Below are 21179 nucleotides of genomic sequence, written 5' to 3'. Positions count from 1 at the left end.
ATTTTCTCGACAGATTAGTAAAGTTTTCATCAAAATCCGTTCAGCCGTTTTCACGTGATGCGCGTTCAAATAAACAGACAAACAGATAAACAGATAAACAGACAAACAGACAAAAATTCTAAAAACTGTTGGAACGTGTTCTGTTATCGATTCTAAGTATCCCCAGCCAACTTTTTTTCCAATATCTTCCATGTACCGACTTTCGACCCTCTACAGCTTTATTATATGTATAGATAGGAGGCAAACAAGCAGACGAATCGCTTGATGGTAAGCAATTACCGTCGCCCGTGGGGTGTCCATGGCAACACCATGAGGGATTGTGTATGTGCGTTACCCTTGTCAGCCTTTAAGCTGGAAGTTATTTTATAACAATAAGAGTATAAAACGCTCTTAATTTTCTGTAAGTATATGAAGCACATGAAGACTATAAACTATGCCCCTTTGTAACATAAATATTTATTTCGGTTGTTTAGTTATAACAGGGCTGAAGCCTAGCCAAGATCACAATCGTACATCGACCAATACCAAACGAAAAGTAAATAAGTTTTTGAGGAAAATTTCATTTTTGTTACAAGCTTTTATCGCTGATGTACTTTTCTTTCCACAGGCAACTAAAATACTCATCGAGACAATTCTAAAAACCCCAAACACAATTAGGTTTCGTTGTTTTATCACAGAGTTCCTATGCCTCCGGTCTCCATCATCAGATCAGCTCGATGACACCATAATATTGCATTATCACCCGACTTACGTATGTATGCAAAATTTCAGCTCAATCGGACACCGGGAAGTGGATCAAATTTAACTTGCAAGATTTGATTACAGACAGACAGACAGACAGACAACGGTCAGGTGAAAGTAAATAAAAGCTTGTAAAATGTATCGGGATGACAGATGCTACGAAAAGTCACGTAACTAAATATTTCCATACATTGACAACGACTGTCACCTTAAGTATGCCCCCAGAGCCTACCATGCGTTGTTAGCCACGTAGAGCCCTTTGGCACTTTCTCTAATCAAATCGAGCGTAATCTTGCTAATGAGTCTAATGACCTAAATTATTTACCCACCTACTAAGTCACGGCTCTGGAATGCCAACTGTCACTGCTATTTAGTTAATGAATTACACGTCGGTAATGAATTCATGGAGGGTTATTAACTATGTATGCAGCCGACGTGTCGAATGCCATTCATAATTGTTGCGCTGAGTAGTTAAGGTACGGAACGTTAGGAGCTTCATTATTATAATTGAGCTGAGATTTCATTCATTAACACATTTGAGTGCTAGCGCGAGCTACGCTGTACGAGCGTAGATAACATGGGAAAACCGTATGTAGCGAAAAACCCCTACGGATATAGAACCCGCCTAGCGGGTCGCTGGCAATGAATGTGTTAGTTTCGTTATTTATGCCGTAAAAAGTGTTCGGACATGGTTCGGACCTAAAAGTACTTTATATCCCGAGAGAATTTGACCAAAATGCTAGTTTTGTTCAGATTCCTCCGTGACCTGAATTGCCTAATCTCTATAATCCTACTTTGTAGTATAGTGATTTAGGCAGTCCACCGAGCGAGACGATTTAAAGAACGTGTTTTGTTAGACAGCGACAATTCTTTGCGTCTATACTTCAAGGAAAGTTATGATAAAAATAAAATCACACATCACATAGTATTAAATATTTATTCATATATCATAAAATCAAGGCATCTGTGGCCAGAAAAATAAAACACTAGCGTTAGTGCAACATTGTTTTAAGAGTCTTACGAATAGTTCCGCTAGCAAAGCTAAGAGGACATTTAGTAAAATAAAATCTGTGACCATAAACGACACAAAAATATAGATACGAAGTCGCACAATTTCATCTCACGACACATTTAGGTCTAAACTGGGCTCATTTCACCAACTTATTGACATGTGACATTGACAATTTCCTGTACATTACTGGTTCGGTAAGCAACGATAGATAGTACATAATTAAACGTCAATTATAGGAGGTAAAGTAAGGAAACTCCCCCCTCCCCCATGTCACAATGTCACATTTTCTTGACCCCCTCCCTCCCCCTAAACGTGTGATGTAATTAATGGATGACCCCTAACGTCAATTATAGGAGGTAAAGTAAGGAAATCAATCTTCATGTATTAAAAAGTGTCCCTCGTAAATAGGCGGCGCCACTGGGCATCGCGAACCAATTTTTGACGGTCTCTTACAAGGCTAAGAGCCAGGCCAAGGCAGTGATAGTTAGATCATCGTTAAACGTATAATTATGATGTTTAATCTGCTGAGTTGTTGGATCCATTCGCATAAATTCCAGCCCATTTGGATTTTCTGCATGTAGCCAAAAAGGCGGCACAACGAAAATGCCCGAAACTTACTTTTAAAATTCTCTATTGGATTTATTGTTACATCGGTATCCTGATATTGACTCAACAATGGTTCCACAAAGTCCTGTTGTATCATTTCATAATCTATTAAATTATTAGAATCATTTTGATCTTCTGATAATTCCTGTTGCTCGGCATTGATTTGTTGTTGCTGCTCGTCCTTAGGTTGATTTGGGGTATGGTTCGAAAGATTCCTCTACGTGAATAGTATTGGCTTGGAGTTCATGTTCGGGAATGGGAATAAACTGATGCTCAATCGCGGGCACAGCTTCTTCCTTAAGCGTTTTTCTTTGTATAGGAATATATTTGAGCTCTCCTTTAATAGTTAACTTTTCGTACATATTTTATATTTTCTTCTTTAAAATGAACATGGCAAATACAATCATTTGCTTTTAATGCAATTCCTAACGACTTTTCTTAACTTTCTCGTGCCGGAGTCTTAGTCAATAAGGTCTAAATTCATGTTAGGTCCGGGTGCTACCCTAGCGCCACCGTGGAGATTTCGAACTATTATTTCAGCTGACTGCTGGACACTTTTAAAACGTTTTACCATAAAAGATAGCTCTCCTTTACTTCTATACTCCATAACGTCAATGTTTACTTATTGGACGCAATATACGGCGAATTGTCAATGTAAGACGACAATTGTCTGCCTGGTGAAACAAGAGCCAGGTTTTCTGTCATACAGAACTAAATTGGTAATTCATTGAATAATCGTGAAATAAAATAGTGAACTTTGACAATACTGGCATCAGCATGAACCAAGCTTATTAAGTGTAAGTAAAATAACGTACGGACATACTCAGATATATCTGAAAAATCCACATCCATACTTTGTTCATATTGCGTATCATCCGTCAAATGCATTCACGGTCAACGCATGCACCCTAACAAAGTTATAAACGTAGTGAAATGCTCTTTACCGCATCAATCGGTAAATCTTTATAGATATATTACTGGTGTGAAGTTGGCAATAAAGCTTATTTTTCAATGGAGATTGACTGACACAAAGATATATGTCAGATGACATATATTTACGGAGGCATAAAAAAAACATTAAAGCTTTAAGACACAAATGTGACTGATGCAACACCACCGAGAAATGTGAGCAACTTTACAATAACATTTCGTCCATGTAACAAAAATAATTGATGTCGTATATCGCTAACTTCACACCAGTTCGCCGATACAGCATGATTACCTGGGGAACTCTGATAGACGGATTTATTCATTTGATTCCACGTCTTCTTGTTTTTTTTTTACCATAATGTTAGAATATAGAATCGAATGACTAGAACCGTTTGTCATGAGCTTCAGATAATACTATAGGTCTAACGTTTAACTCCGACGGTTCATAAGAAGCTGTTGTGGTCGATTACGGCGCAGTTGGACGTTTGCTTCGTGCGTTCGGTATGTATTATATAAGACCGATATGTAATATTTGTCGCCCTACTTGCGAACGCCACTCGATTTTAGTATTTAATCGCGCGTGGTCATTCGTGTATAGCCTTTTTGTGATTTTGAATTTCGAATGATGAACCGTCTCAGTTACGCGTCGGCCTTGTGAGTTGTGAGTTAGGGCTGATATACGGCGCGCGAAATCGCATGCGATTTTAGTTACATTGCGGACTGTTGGTTGAGTCCACTTCAACCGATCGATCAAAAACCGCAATATAATGAAAAGCATGCGACTTTTCGCGCCGTCTTAGTGAGCTGTAATGGTAGTAGAGTGGAGTAGTACGGCCTAGCAGGGGCGGTGGTCGGGCTGGCGGCGGCGCGGCGCGGCCTTGAGGATGTTGTCGACGCGCAGGATCATCTCGGCCGCCTCCGCCGCAGACTCCAGCACCTGCCGCTTCACCACGTACGACTCCGTCACGCCCAGCTGCTTCATGTCGCCCACCACGCCGTTGTTCATATCTGTGGGGAGACGTTACTATTAAGTTTTATTTTAACCTTTTGAACGCCACAGACGGCAACTGATGTGTACGTAAAATCGTGACAATGACGCCAAATACGGCATTTGACGTCGATCGTTTTTTGATGAAAATCTACTGAAAAACACCTCACTTTTGGTGGGCATTATTTATCTAGAAACTAAATTTTACCATTTTTACCCCCGTGGCGTCAGTGGCACGGCGAATGGATGCGCCGTTTGGCGTTCAAAAGTTTAAGCCGACCACTGACTAACAGTCCGCCGGACGATATCGGCCGGTCAGTTGTTCGGAACTGTCAAATTTTTGTTCTAACTGACAGGCCGACATCGTCCGGCGGCCTGTTAGTCAGTGGTCGGCTTTATACCACTTTATGAATATGAATAAATTCCGTTCATAATGGGTGTTTAGACACAGTAAAGCACTGTGCACCAACAGCGGGCGGCACCGTGGGATGCGCCCCACCTCCCGAGTACAGACGCAATCCGAACGCGGTCACGTTGACACACTCATTACCAATTTATTGTATTTTTTCCAAAAACGTTATTAAAATTAGTTTGTATTATCAATGGTGTAAAATTATTGAAGAGCTCCTCGTAGAAGATTATACATAAATTTTTGGCGACCGAAGACATGACATTGCGCGGAGGCGCAATACCTAAAGACGGCGTAACCTGCAACCACGAGGTCCACGAAGAGGAGGCGTGAGGTGGAAGCGAAGCGGACTACTGCCTGCTGGTCTACATATTTCAGGGGAGTGCCCGTTCCTTCTTTTTCCACTCATTCCTATTCCTTTCCACAGAAAGTCTCATCTGAGCAAGTACCGTTAAGGTTGCATATGACACGTGCACGTGGCCACTTAGGCATAAAGTAGTTTAATTGTAAAGTGCGTCTCATTTAATTTACATTTAAAGTTAATTTAGCGTTCCCTTTATTTAAATAACTAATTCAAATATAAATTTAGTGGAAATTTACCCCTTTTTGTGCAAAAGTAAGACATAAGTAAAAGATCGAACCCCTTTAATTAATTATAGCCATTTAGCTATCAATAAAAATAAATTTGCATCGTAGTTGCATAGGTACTTATTGCACTCGCCGACTATTCCAGGTTTTGCGTAAACAAGTCGAGCGGCCGGGCTGTTGCCACGCGCGGAGAACAAAAGATCACGCGCATCGGCCACTCCATCGGCGTGATTGCACATTTTTAAGACTATCAACGCTGCACGGGTTTGAATCTGAACTGCAAGGTTTGCCGGATTAAACGGTATTTATAAAATTTTTATTACTAATTGTTCATTACAATGGCTGAAACAGAGTTAAAAGACTTATTAAAAAAGCGTAGTGTAATTAAGGGTAAAGTAACTGTGTTTAAAAATAAATTTGCGGAATTTGAGAACAAAATAGATATTACTTCCAGTCAAGTTAATGAGCTAGCGTTGCGATTGAGCAGATTTGAAATTGTTTTCAATAATTTTGATGACTTACGGGAAAAGATAGAATCGTTAACCAGCGATAACGATCAGCTGAGAGAACATATACAGATTGAAAACGATTTTTTCGATCTTATCAATTGCGCGCAAGAATTTATAGATACGCACAAGCAAAGGTTTGCTGATGCTGGCGATGGGAGTATTAGTGGTCGAAATTCAAGCCAGCAAATTAATATTAAACTTCCCCAAATTAAGCTGCCGTCTTTCGATGGAAATTATGGCAAATGGCTTGAGTTTCGAGATACTTTTACGTCTATTGTGCACAATAATAGCTCTTTAAATGAAATAAATAAGTTTTATTATCTGCGCACCTCCCTGGAGGGCAGCGCCGCGCTTGTAATTAAATCGTTGGAAATATCTGCCGCCAACTATGCCGTCGCTTGGAGTTTACTGTGTGATAGGTATGACAACAAGCGTCAGTTGGTTCATAACCATTTGCAGTCCTTATTCCGCATAGAGTCTTTGACAAGGGAGTCAGATAAGTGTTTGCGTAACTTAATTGATAATGTAACAAAGAATTTACGAGCACTCGAGAGCCTCGGCGAGAAAGTAGATTGCTGGGATACGCTTATAGTTTTTCTTTGCTCCTCCAAGCTTGACCCGATCACATTAAGAAAATGGGAGGAGAAAAGAAACAGTCTAGAAGACTCGCCGAAGCTATCTGAGTTCACTGACTTTCTTCGTAGCAGAGCCGACATACTGGAGTCATTGGCTCGAAGCGGCAATAACGTTGAAAGGCCTGAAAAACAACCTCAAAAGAAATTAGATAAAATTCAAAAAACATTTGTTGCAACCGCTTCGAACCCAACGACAACCAGCTCGCCTCAATCATCGTGCTTGATATGCAAGGGTGACCACCGTATTTATACGTGTAATAAATTTCTCGAAATGACCCCAGAAGTGAGAGGTGACGAAATATATAAGTTAAAGGTATGTCCAGTCTGTTTTCGAGGTGGTCATCGCGCATTTCAATGCCGAGCGAATCCATGTAAAATATGTGGACGTAAACATAATTCGTTGTTACATCGAACGTATGTACCAAACGCGCAGGTACCTAGTACCTCTCAGGCTAGTACGTCTCAGGCTAGTACCTCAACAACAGGTGACAGCCCAGTAAAAAATGCATTTCCGATATCATTATGTTCGTCGGCCGCAACACAGGTGTTGTTAGCTACGGCCATGGTAGATATTGTGAACAAAAATAATCAATACCATCGCGTACGTACGTTACTTGATAATGGAAGTGAATCTTCTTTTATAAAAAAGTCATTACAGGAGAAATTAAATCTTCCTTGTGTTGAATATGAGACTGAGGTCTTTGGTATTAATAAATTATCTTTTACAACGATACGACGGTGCACAATAGAAGTGCAATCCAGGGATAGGTCAATGAAAATACCTATAAATTGCTTCGTAGTCGACGATATAGGCAACGAAGTCCCGGAAAACGAGGTCGATATTTCATCATTAAAGATACCTAAAAACGTAGATTTGGCGGATGAGTCATTTTATCGTCCCTCTGAAGTAGAATTGTTACTAGGGGGCGAAGTTTTTTGGGGTCTCCTTATACAAGAACAAATAAAGCTAGGAAAAAATAAACCGTTCTTACAGAACTCGCAGTTCGGATGGCTTGTTGTCGGTCCAACCACTTTTATCTCAAATAATAATAATAATGGGCTAGGCAATAAAGTTCATTGTAACTTCAGCCACGAAATCAGCGTCCAGTTAAGGAAGTTCTGGGAACTAGAAGAGCTGCCACGGCAGTAGAAGTGGACAGCCGAAGAAGAAGCATGCGAAGCTCATTTCGTCGAAAATACCTACCAATTGCCCGACGGTAGGTTTTGCGTGAGTTTGCCTCTAAAGCAGTCACCCGAGAAATTAGGCGATTCATTTCATATTGCTAAAAAACGATTGCATTATTTAGAAAAACGATTTGAAAGGCAACCTCACGTAAAACAACAATATTGCGATTTTATCCGCGAATATCAAGATTTAGGGCACCTTACGCCAATAGAAAAGCCGCAAGTGGCCAATTTTCTTGCCCACCACCCAATTTTACGCGAAAAATCGTCCACGACACGTTGTCGTGTCGTCTTTGACGCGTCAGCCAAGACGTCGTCGGGTCTGTCGTTGAACGACATTTTAATGGTTGGACCAACAATACAGGATGACATTTTTTCAATTCTCACTCGTTTTCGTCAACATGAATATGTTTTGATCGGAGATATTGAAAAAATGTATCGCCAAATCCGAGTAAACGAGAATGATAGATATTTACAGGTCATTTTATGGCGCGAAAATAGTACGGAACCCATTAAATATCTGCGCCTCGATACCGTTACCTACGGCATGTCGTCATCGCCGCATCTAAGTATAAGATGTTTATATGAAATTGCTAAGACTTGTGATGACCCACTAATAAAAACTATAATTGAGAGAGATATGTATGTAGATGACTTAGTTACGGGCTCGGACAGTCCCGACCACTTAAAACATATTTTAACATCGGTCTCACAAACCTTAGCAAAGGCGCAAATGAATTTACGTAAAATAAAATCTAATTGCATTCAATTATTTCAAGATGAGGAAAACTTTAACGAACAAACGAATGTCGACTTTAATGACGAGTGTTCTACGCTCGGAATTCGTTGGAACCCAGCGGCGGATAAGTTGTTAATCAGCTGCTCGAAGGGCGTTAAAGATGTAAACAATGCAGATACTAAGTGCACTAAACGTACTATCTTGTCCACGATTGCAAGCATTTTTGACCCTTTGGGTCTGTTAAGTGTTTGTACAATTACATTTAAAATTCTTTTAAAGAATATCTGGACATTGCACCTGGAATGGGACGATGAAGTGCCTTCAGATATAAAGCAAACGTGGAATAAGATCGTACGCGGATTAAATATTTTGACTTCGTTCAAAATTGATCGTTATGTATTGCAACCTAAGGCGGAAAATATTGAGTTGCATTTTTTCTCGGATGCTTCCTTATTGGCCTACGCCGCGTGCGCATATATTCGCTCGATAAGCGATAAGGGAATAGTAGTTCGGTTGCTCTGTGCGAAGGCCAAGGTCATGCCTGCTCGGCCAGCTGTTACTATACCACGTGCGGAGCTACTGGGCGCATTGTTAGCCAGTCGACTTTATGACAAAATAAGGAAGTCATTGCGGCAGAATATTAATAAAGTGTATTTTTGGGTCGATTCGAAAATCGTACTTTCGTGGTTAAATATTTACCAATCAAATAAAATGCAACTCAAGACTTTCGTATTACATCGCGTATCTGAGATAACGGAATTATCTCGCGGCGCTCAATGGAACTACGTTCCGTCAGGGCAAAACGCAGCTGATGCGGCTAGTCGCGGGCTATTACCCGATCAGCTGACGGCGGACGGTATGTGGTTCCAAGGGCCGTCTTTTCTAAAGTGTAACGAAAGTGACTGGCCTTCTCAAAACAATTCAATTGAATTTAATTCAGATATACCAGAAGTTTTCAGTGTGGGAGAAGAAAGTTGCAGAGCAAGGATAAAGCAAGGAGTGCGGCAGGGTTGTCCACTTTCACCCCTTATCTTTAATATATTTATAGAGTGTGCCATTAGAAAAATTTTAGAAGAAACTGAAGGAGGAGTCAAATTTAATGGGGAAAGAATAGTATTTATTAGATTTGCGGACGACATAGCAGCACTGGCCCCAAGCTCAAATGAATTAAAAAAAGTAATGGAGCAGATGGATTTAATTTTTACACAATTTGGACTCAAAATTAACACTAATAAAACTAAAACACTTATTGTTTCAAAATTTCGCCCGGTTAAAAAACAAATTGATATCAGAGGGACACATATAGAACAAGTAAACAAATTTAGATATTTAGGCAGCTTAATTACGCAAGACTCCAGATGTACAGATGAAATAGTATCAAGGATAGCAATGGCAAAAACAGCTTTCAACGCCAAAAAACATTTGCTTAAGGCTAGGATCTCCAAGAGTACAAAAAAACGCCTAATTAAGATATACATTTGGAGCATCGCTTTGTATGGGTGTGAGACGTGGACAATGCTGCAGAAGGATAGGAAACGGTTAGAGGCTTTTGAGATGTGGTTGTGGAGAAGAATGGAGAGGATAAGTTGGACGGAGAAAAAAACGAACGAGGAAGTGCTGCAAATCGTTGGAGAGAAAAGAAACCTACTGAGGACCATAGAAAATAGACGAGGCAAAATGATAGGTCACTTGATAAGACACGACACTTTCTTTAAAACTATATTAGAAGGCAAAATCGAAGCTAGGAGAGGAAGAGGAAAACCACGAGCAAGCTATATACAACAACTAAAAGCAAAAGCAAATGTCGTGTCTTACAGGGACCTAAAGAACCTGGCCGAGGACCGCGAAAACTGGCGCATACTCCACCGACAAGAGCCATGCTCTTAAATTATGATGATGATGATACCAGAAGTTAAATCCACGGTTCAAGTAACGCGGACAAACGCGTCAATGGATTTAATTAAAATAGAAAACTTTTCGAACTTTAATCGCTTGAAAAGGTCGGTCGCGTACATTTTACGATTTATAAATAATTGTAAACAGCCTATGAATAAATTTCAAGGGCCATTAAGTGTTTCAGAATTGCATGCGGCTGAAACTAAACTTGTAAAATTTTCGCAAGGGACTTCATTTCCTGACGAATTAGATTTATTAAAAAATAATTTACCTCTAAGCAAAAGGTCAAAGCTATTGTCTTTGAACCCATTCATAAATGAAGATGGTGTTATGCGAGTTGGCGGCAGATTATCCAACTCGGATTATATATATGATAAAAAACATCCGATTATTCTAGACGGTAAACATTATTTAAGTAAGTTAATATATGGACATTTCCATAGACAATTAAAACATACCGGGCCACAGCTGCTACACTCAAGCGTTCGCGAAGAATATTGGATAATCGGCGGACGATTGTTAGCGCGTAAAAATCAAACGTGTATAACTTGCAAGCGCTTGCGAGGAGCAGTTGCGACTCAACTTATGGGAAACCTGCCAGCTGAGCGCGTGACGCCAGGGTACCCATTTCAGTCCACGGCCATTGATTATGCTGGTCCGTTCTTAATTTTAAGTAAAAAGGGGCGTGGAGCCCAATTAATAAAATCATTTTTGTGCATAATGTGCTGTCTGAGAACAAAGGCCGTTCACCTTGAACTCGCCAGTGATCTCAGCACGCAAAGTTTCATTTTAGCTCTTAAGCGGTTTATTGCCAGGAGAGGAAAGCCTTACGAGATTTTTTCTGACAATGGTCGAAATTTTCTGGGGGCAAGTAACGAAATAGGCCAAGTTATTCATAGCTCTTGTAACTCTATTTCAGAAACGTTTGCTAATGAACACATTCAGTTCAGATTCGCGCCCGCGTATTCGCCTAACTTCTCTGGCTTAATAGAAGCCGCAGTTAAATCCGCGAAATATCATATTAAAAGAATAATTGGCAATATGCACTTCACATATGTAGAACTGGAAACGATTTTTGTCCAGGTTGAGGCTATTCTCAACAGTAGACCTTTATGTCCCTTATCATCCGATCCTCACGACCTGTCCCCATTGTCCCCAGGGCACTTCCTCATCGGACGACCGTTGACCTCGTTGCCAGCTCCAAACCTCGAGGAAGCCAAAGCGAGTCAGTTGCACCGATACGCACGGATGGAACAAGTGCGCCAACACTTCTGGGCCAGATGGAGCCAGGAGTATGTCAGCCTACTGCAGCAGCGTACCAAATGGCGCTCGCGACAGCCTAACCTCCAGCCGGGTCAGCTCGTCCTGGTGAAGCAACCCCACGGCCCGCCGTTGACATGGCCGCTTGGGCGCATCGAAAAGCTACACAAAGGCTCTGATGGACTATGCCGCGTGGTAGACGTACGGACACGCAAGGGCCTAGTTCGACGTGGTATTTCCTGCATATGCCCTTTGCTGACGGACGGAGAGGACGGCGAGGACGGCGAGGACCGACAACACTGTTGAAAGCAGGAGCTTTCAAGGCGCGGGAGCATGTTTAGACACAGTAAAGCACTGTGCACCAACAGCGGGCGGCACCGTGGGATGCGCCCCACCTCCCGAGTACAGACGCAATCCGAACGCGGTCACGTTGACACACTCATTACCAATTTATTGTATTTTTTCCAAAAACGTTATTAAAATTAGTTTGTATTATCAATGGTGTAAAATTATTGAAGAGCTCCTCGTAGAAGATTATACAATGGGAAATTCGATTCTACGTACATACATAAACTAAGCGAGCGAGTAATATAAATATAGTGGCCCAAAATTACGTTGGCATTTTTTTACTGGATATTGTTGATGATAATTCATACTTTTGAGTTTGTTTATCAAAGCTAAAGAATAATTTAAAGATAATATGTTTCGTTTTAATTTTAAATGACATTTTGTAAAAGACGTCTAAGGGCATTTTCATTGTAACTTGTACTTTAAAGCGCGACTTAAGTCGTGTAACGTCTAACCCCCACATTACTGACAAAATGTATGGGTTTGACCGTCAGTTTTGTGACGATTGCTAACCAGCCGTTAATATTATACAGTTGTGCACTTTGCCCCTAAAGATCGGTTTTCCTAGGATAGCGGTGCCTTCGTATAGCGGCCGTCTCCATGGGTGCGTATCGATGGCTATAAACATTTTTATTATAATATCAGTTGCAATAACGCTTATTTAATATAATTATTAAATAATATAACAACATATTAACTCACATTATAGACGGGTCTAACGCGAATTATATTCAATTACCTTTATTTACTCTATAATGTGAGTTAATATGTATTCAAAACGCGAAAGTTTAAAATATTATAATATAACAACACTTAATATATTTTCATATGATATAAATTATAATTTTATATAAAGATTAATTGATCTAAAAACATTTAGCATAACATTCTTCAAGTATAATGCATATTTTCTATACTGAATTTATGATATAAAGTTATTTCATCTAAAGTAGAATTGTTGATATAATGTATTAGATATATAATTCCACATTTACTATTACACACTACAAAAAACGACTATTTCTACATATAACGAACTGCTTTTTATAACTAGGTGGGTAAGGTTAAGAACTGCGACCCCTACACAAAACCAACCGCTACCAGAATACTTGGTTAGGTTAGGTTAAGAACTGCGACCCCTACACTAAACGAACCGCTACCAGAAAAGTAGGTTAGGTTAGGTTAGAATTGCGTCCATTACACAAAACAAACCACTACCTAATCTGCGTTAAACATTTACATATGTCGTCATAAAAATACCTTTACTATAATATTATACCGAATAATGCTTATATAATATTACTTGTATAATAAATGAGCATTATATCACATGATCGTTATAATAAATGAGTGTTATATCAAAAGATAATTATACAAAATGATATGAAACATTTTAATAATATACCAAATGTATATTATACAAAATGAGTTATTATATTTTCTGAAATTATATTAAATGTTGTTATATCTACAGAAAATATATTAATTATTTTTATATCGATCATTACACACCCCGTCTCCATACTATATAATACGGCTAAATATGAATGTCGCGTCGTTTTTGAGATTAACTCTGTTAAAAGTTAGGGTTACCGTTTCAATAAGCTTACCATTTCAATCTGGTAACAGTATGATAGGGTTACCGAATGATAAGGTAACCGAATCGATTGGGTTACCGAATTGATGGGATTAAGCGTAAAGAGGGCTTTTCCGGTCCTTGCTTGTGAGAAAGGTCACGTAAACCGTATTTTTCTAGTGTTTTTGAAACTATTAATTTATTTATACTGACCTAGGCCGGCGGTGGAGTCGCCCTGCGCGTGCGCGGCGCGCAGCCTCGCGATGAGGTCGGCGCTGTCGTAGCCGGCGTTGTCGGCGACGGCGGCGGGCAGGCGGCGCAGCGCCACGGCGAAGGCCTCGGCCGCGGCCGCCTCCTTGCCCGGCGTGCGCGCCGCCGCCTGGGACACCGCCTCCGCCATCAGCATCTCGCTAGCGCCTGTAACAATCAATAAGTTCACTATCTGTGCCAAATTTGACCATAATAATCTTCAAAGGTTTTATCTATTCCAACATTATAATCTGTCAGTTAAATGATATATTATCTGCGATATTCATGTTCAAATCCTGACGTCCATGACGGCCTTGGGCACGGGCACCGTGCACCGTGCAGTGTAGTGTAGACACTGACCTCCGCCGTAGATGACCTTGGGCTCGCGCACGGTGGCGGCGAGCACGCAGAGCGCGTCGTGCAGCGAGCGCTCCGCCTCGTCGATCACCTGCTGCGTGGCGCCGCGGATCACCACCGTGCACGCCGCGCCCAGCTCCACGCCGGAGAACCGGATCAGGCACTCGTCGCCGATCAACACCTGCAATAACCACATTTGGATTGTCATTTTGAAATGAAAGGGCATCAATTCACGTGAACGCGGAGCAGTGGCGTAACTAGGCGTGGGCAAAGCTAGAGGGCCCGCACTTAAGGGGGCCTAGCAGAAGCCAACCCTTATTAATATATTGGGAATACACAATGAATGAAAAGGGCCACGCAAATGCGACTTCGCCCACAGCTAGAAGAGTTCACGCTACGCCACTATCGCGGAATCAGTAGGGTTCCCGCACCCACGTATATTGCTAATCCAACAGGTAAACATTAATGTTATGTACCATCGTTACTTACAGACCCAGTCAAAATGGCTTGACAAGCTGTTGCTGCCGGTACCGAGTCGATAAGGGACTGAATGTGTGAATGTGTGTGTGTGTGTGAATATGTGTGCCGCAGTGTGCGCGTTGTGTCCGCGGGGGACGAAAATACGGTTGCGTAAATGTCGACACCGCACAAGAACACAGAAGAGTTGTCACAGACTTTAAGGTCACATAATAATTTAATAAGACACGCTAGCCCTGTAAGTAGTACCGAGCTACTAACAATAGCGATGTATGCAGCTCAGGTGCCCGCGACCCATCCCTCGCAGCCCACACGATTGCCCTGTCTAGACGGCTTCGTCGAATGACTGTATTGTTTAATAGTGTGCGCGTAGTGTGACACCGACCTGCTCGATAACCTTGCAGTGCCCAAGCTTGACTTTTTCGGGCGAGTCGAAGGTGGAGACGATCTCGCCGCCCGTGACGAGCGCCAGCCGCTCGATGCCGTCGAAGTCCGCGTGCTCTATGGCCATCACTCCCGCGTCCGCGAACAGCTGCTCCGGGTAGTTGTAGATCAGTTGTCTGGATACAAAATTACTCTCATTCAAATATAGCATAAATAATACATGTTATAAATGCGAAAGTACCTTTCACCACACCAGCTCGGAAGGCTTACTTTGCACTTCAAAAACTGATAGCAAAGTTGCATTTTATTCACATGTGAGGCAAAGTAATCAAATGCAAATTTTGAGTTGTTTTCTTATGTTTGCTGGTAGAATTGACTTTTAAATGATGATTTTGGATGATAAGTATTTAATAACATTCATTTCGGTTTGATTTGGTTTGATTTTGTCTGATATTTTACATTTAATATTTGCTTTGGGTTGGTGTGGTGAAAAATTTTGTGTTTCACTCGGGGGCAAATTTTGTTTCACCTTGTGCTTTGAAACCCTCGCAACGCTCAAGATTCCATTTTTCGAACCACTCGCTACGCTCGTGGTTCAATTTTGGAATCTTTCGCTTGCTCGGGTATCAATATTAGCACGAGTGGTTAAACAACAACTTTTCTCCCTTGTAAAACAAATAACTATTGTATGTTACCTCTTCACGCTAACACGCTGAATCGATTTAGATAAAATTTGGTATGGAGATTGAGGCCCAAGGAAGGATATAGAATAGTTTTTATCTTATAGATACTTATATGTAGAATAAAGAACGATATAAAAAAAATGGCTTCACAGGCATAGTATCAGTAGGTAGTTGTAAACTTTTTATTGTACTGATAACATAATAAAAGTGACTTAAAATTAGGAAAAAGCTAAGTAAAATGTTCTTGTCGGGCACAGATGGGAATAGGTGCTATCAATGCTATCATATAAATTATTCACACTTGTCCCCGCCTTATGTATGGCGGCGATTTGCGGGGCGGAGACAAATGGTAATACACCGTGGAATATAGAAAACACCCACCTCATTACTGCCCTCCTAACAATAAGTGCAATAACTCATATTAAATTATCATTAAATAATATACCTTGTTCTCATACAATATATCACACAAGCGACTGAGACAATATAAGCGACTGAGATTTCAAAATTAGTTATTGCACTTATCGTTAGGAGGGCAGATTAGGGAGCATTCCACGGGCTGTCTCGTACAACCGCATTTTATTTGCTGTATTGCGACTTTTTCTAGGCTTTTAAAGCAGGCGATTATTTTTCTGTGCATATTTTTTACCATTTGTCATAGAAAAGGAAACTCTTATACCTTTAAATTTTGCAGAAACTTCGCGTTTGTACGGGACAACGGTAGACAATTTCATGGAATGCTCCTTAGTGAGAAATAGCCAATATTAAAATCCCATTAACACTAGGTACTCTTATTTATTTATTTGAACTTTATTGCACAACACAAATAATGTACAAATGGCGGACTTAATGCCTAATGGCATACTCTACCAGTCAACCATCGGGTCAAACAGAGACATTTTTTTTTTTATTATGAATGGGCTTACTCATGGCCACAGACTAGCCGAGGCGTAGACGTGGCCTACGATGGAGCGAGCTCGCCCAGAAGGTGCCTGTTCACTCTTGATTTGAAGGTTGCCGGACACATGACACGATGCATGATACGATGGTTGCGGGAACAGAGACATGTAAAAATGTTATCTCCCTTACCTGTTAATGAAGACATTGCATTTGTGTGCCAAGATCTTGTTAACCTTATCCTTCATCTTTTCCTTCTCGGCCACTTCCAGCTCGGCAATCTTGGCCATGGAGTCCACTTTGATGGTCGAACCGAACACCTTAATCTTGTCCGTGTCCATGGGAGTGTTGGCGATCAAAATGTTGGCGTTTTCAATGCGTTTCGGTTGATGCACTCCCACCTGTTTGATCATACAAATAAGTATAACGGCTCCTCTACACGATGGGCCAACGCCGGCCACTCCAAGGGACGCAGCCATGCGGTAGAATGAGATAGCAATATCACTTGCTCCCTCTAACGCATAAACGCGTCCCTAGGAGTGGCCGGCGTTGGCCCGTCGTGTAGAGGAGCCATAACAGTTGAATATTAGGAGTATGATCTTGATTCAAATAATAGTATTTTATGCAACAGTTTTATAAGAGGGGTCAAAAAATGTGAGTGGCGTGGGTAACAATGTGAGCCGAAGGCGAACATTGTTAATAAATACGCCATGAGCATTTTTTGACTACTTATACAACGTTGCATACAATGCTTTTTCTATGAGTAGGCAATATTAAATAAAATACAAAAAATTATAAACAAAATTTTATTTATGAAAATGTAAATGTAAATTTTAGACAGTAGGTATTACTATATGTATCTTTTCTGCGACAAGCACCCATAATACCAAATATTACTGCAACCTGTAACAAGACAAAGGAGAGAAATAATATTCAGTTTCAATGCAAAATGTACATAAATATAGCTCGTTGTACTGTATACCCTAAATCAAAAAAAATTATAACATATACCAACCTTGCTTAAAAGATAGATCTGATCCGGAGCTTCCAAAGTCTTAGAAAATACACCAATAAGACGTTTTCAGAGAATGACGAAGTTTTGTGTTCCAATCTCCACGCCATGAACTTCTCATAATATTTGTCGTATAGGTGCTGCGATTTAGTACTTAGGCAACAAATTTTCGGTCGCTGCTTGTGCTGCAGCGGATATTTCTTCAGATGTAGAAACAATGTTGTCCTCTTTGTCCATATTCAACACTTTTTATGAACGCAAAACAAATAGTAACGCAAAATACTCCAAGAACAAGAAATTACCGGGAAAGGCGGGAAACGTAAAAACAAACCAGTAATGTCTATGGTTATGTTTTTTTTAAAGCCGTTACACACTACCACACCTCACCAGGGTTGTGGTGCTGTAGGGTATAAGTGTGTTACAGGCCTTAGAAGTCCACCTTCCAATAGTGATGATACCAAAAAAAGTATTTTTTATTATGTTGGTAGCAATGAACTCTGCACAAATTTGTTTTTTTTTTATAAAAACCGTATGCATTCAATGGTTTGTCACGTTGGTAGCAATGTACCGGTATGTGGCACCTGCAACCCTGCACTAGCTTACCGTATCGTAATGTCTCTAAAACGACACAAGTGCTTTTTTGGGCAATAGACTATAGACTTTTAAGGAGTATTAATAATGTATGCCCTTATATGTTCGTTCGTGACTATGTAAATGACAGATAAAAGTACACGAGTAGAAAAACACTTTTACCCCCTTATTCATAAACGCGCTACAAATCTCGATTAGCTAATAATCTTTTGTTTTTATCTATCATTTTGACTTATGGATTTGTAAGAAAGGGATAAAACATAAAATAACTAAAATTAAATATAGTGTCCGACTGAAAACGTATTTTTTTGCGAAATCGGCTGGACCAATTTTGTTACTGTGAGGAGAAGTTTCTTATGAAAGACTAAATTTAGAAAGTGCAAATAATAGAGATATAAGTACATAGGTGAAACGAAACTCGCACAGGTCATCTAGTATTTAATGTTACTTTCTGGTTAGTTACAGCTACGCATACCTTTTTGTTTAAAAGAAAGCCTTCATCCAGGAACGACTCTTCAAGGAGGCCTCCAGAGATTTTGATGATCTGTATGGCCTTCAGATTCCCTGAACCCTTCAGGCGGAGCACTGCATCCACAGCCAGTTTTGTGAAATGTCTGTAACATGAGATGAAAAATTAAACATACCGAAACACAGGGTTATATTCAATTCAACTTTTCATATTTTTTCTTTGCGCCACCTACAGTCAACGGTAAAAATATGGGTGTAGACAACATACTCAAAAATATGTCCCATAGTTCTTAATTCACTGACATAAGTGTTATGGGACATATTTTTGAAATGATTTGTACACCCATATTTTTACCGTTGACTGTACCATATATTCAATTCATTCAATTATGTCTCCTATACCCAAAGGTTGTCTGGAAGAGATCGCTCTTAAGCGATAAGACCGCTTGTTGTTACCTCTATTGTCTTTGTTTATGTTATTGTACATTTATTGTAAACTACGTGTATGTGAGGTGTGCAATAAACAGTATTGTATTGTACAGGGTGTTTTTTCAATCTCGAGATGTGAATTTTCAGTTCAGTATGACCTGTTTATTTACTATTTAACATGCAGAGACTGTCTAAGAGTTGGAAAACAACCTGTAGATGTAATTTGCTCAGTTGAAACAATAACCCGCTGCATGCATATGATGGTTTGGTCTCTATTCAAGCTACCTGCAGCAAATGGTATCTAGCACAGCTTTTTATGGCTCCTCTACACGATGGACCATCGCCGGCTACTCCAAGGGACGCAGCCATGCGGTAGAATGAGATAGCAATATCACTTGCTCCCTTTAACGCATAAATGCGTCCCTTGGAGTGGCCGGCGTTGGCCGATCGTGTAGAGGAGCCATTATACAGAAAATAAACATGTTTCAAGTTCTTAAACTGGAGGTATTTCTTTGTTGCTATTGGTAGTATTCACCATTTTAACCAACCATTGCAGTGGTTGTTTTAAAATGGTTTATTATGGTAGTAAATCAAGACAATAAATCATGTAAACAAAGTTGATGAACCCTTTTTAAAAGTTAGTCTACTTACTCTTTGTGATTTGAGAGAATCTTGGAGCTTAATGTGGTACGAGCAATATTTTCCAGGTCAGCACGGAGAGCAGCATCATTGAGGTTCTTCTGGTGGTCAAAGCTGGCTCCTGCAAGAGCTTTCTTGGCAGCGTCAACAGAAATGCGCCATCCGGCAATAATCGTCTGAGGGTGCAGCTTCTGTTCAACCAGCTTTTCAGCCTCACGGAGCAGTTCAGCAGCTGCAATTATATTTTTTTAATTCAACTATCTCTATAGGTTCATGGATGAATAACCAAAAAAGTTTGAATAATAAAACAGTTTCCGAGCCTGCCCTCAAAGTTAGTTTTCTACTAACATGCTTGTTAGATGACTCATTATTATAATTACCACAAAATTGCAAGTTTAGTTCATTGAAGGCCCACTTGCACCATTCACTAACTCGGGGGTTAACCGGTTAAACCTGGAATTACCATGATTACCAGTGCACGGGTTCACGGTTTAACTGGTTAACCCCTGGTTAGTGGAATGGTGCAGTGGTGCTGAATGTCATAAAACCCAGGTTTAAAAAGTAACCCAGAGTAACATAACCATGGCAACAAGTGATAAGAGCTGTTATTTATTTTTTAATTTAATTTTAATTAATTTATAATGTACTTTGACAATGCAAAAGCGATTGGAAAATCCTACTTGAGTAAATGATATTCTATTCTATCATGTTTTCTGTCTCTGACTTCATATAATTTTTTTTTTTAAGATTGGAAGTTGCAAGTACACAACACAAATTTATATGCTCTTATACCCTTGATTAAGACAAAATTCTTAACAACTATACACGTGTATATATATATGCAATACTTTACCTAAGACAGTGACTGATGTTGTACCGTCACCCACTTCATCATCTTGTACCTTGGCCATGTCTACCAAAATCTTTGCGGCTGGGTTGTCAACCCCAATTGATTTCAAAATTGTGGCACCATCATTTGTGACTTCAACCTAAAAGAACAAATCATAAATGATAAATGCAATAAGGTTATGTTTGCAAATATCAAATTAATAATGAAAATTTTCAATAAATAAAGTAGAATTGAAATACCTGTCCTGAATTTCTACCCATAGAGACCAAAATTTTGTCCATCCCTTTAGGGCCCAGGGTACTCTTTACCAAATCGCCAATTGCAATAGCTCCGATGAAACTGGACATACGAGCCACCTCAGCTTTCTCTTCTTCAGCTTCATTTTTCAATATTCTGATGGGGTTTAGGGAGACCTGAAAGGTATTTTGTAAGATTAAATTTCAAAGCATGACACACGTGCGAATAGACAGCGGTTACATCTTTATGGGATTTTTACTAATTTCCTGTGTTAAACCAGTATAGGATTATTGCATGTTGACTACGATAGTTAAAAATTTATGAAATAACTTACCATTTTGAGATCTTTTGTGGGGTTAAGCTTAAAAACACAATAAACCACCGGCTCGGCACAATTTACTTTTGCTCGCTCGTGATTTTTGGTTTCAATTCATCTATTCACGATCCGGCGATCTGACAAAAGAATGAAATAGGAGGTAGAGTG

The 21179-nt window shown here is 40.0% G+C and overlaps 1 protein-coding gene across 1 annotated transcript; it reads right to left on the bottom strand.

Annotated features, from left to right (window-relative positions):
• Window positions 1-2066: 2066 nt before the first annotated feature.
• On the bottom strand, window positions 2067-21145 carry LOC134666475 (T-complex protein 1 subunit beta). Its single transcript, XM_063523648.1, has 10 exons — window positions 21030-21145; window positions 20698-20871; window positions 20462-20597; window positions 19621-19840; window positions 18548-18686; window positions 16662-16870; window positions 14891-15065; window positions 14032-14209; window positions 13636-13839; window positions 2067-4297 (listed from the first exon to the last, which is right to left on the bottom strand). Exons 1-10 carry the CDS (start codon window positions 21030-21032, stop codon window positions 4125-4127), a joined length of 1611 nt encoding a protein of 536 aa, XP_063379718.1. The 5' UTR covers window positions 21033-21145; the 3' UTR covers window positions 2067-4124.
• Between the last annotated feature and the right edge of the window lie 34 nt (window positions 21146-21179).

The sequence above is a fragment of the Cydia fagiglandana genome, chromosome 8, assembly GCF_963556715.1.
Source record: "Cydia fagiglandana chromosome 8, ilCydFagi1.1, whole genome shotgun sequence".
Classification (NCBI taxonomy): Eukaryota; Metazoa; Arthropoda; class Insecta; order Lepidoptera; family Tortricidae; genus Cydia; species Cydia fagiglandana.
The sequence above is the reverse complement of the archived record's forward strand: the minus strand, read 5'-3'. Positions and strand labels throughout refer to the sequence as shown.

Bases quoted from the DNA above. Each gene is read 5' to 3' on its own strand.
- LOC134666475 (XM_063523648.1), bottom strand. The intron at 15,066-16,661 runs GTAAGGGAGATA...TTTTGTATCCAG, and splicing joins TGCAATGTCTTCATTAACAG to ACAACTGATCTACAACTACC. The intron at 13,840-14,031 runs GTCAGTGTCTAC...TGATTGTTACAG, and splicing joins CAAGGTCATCTACGGCGGAG to GCGCTAGCGAGATGCTGATG.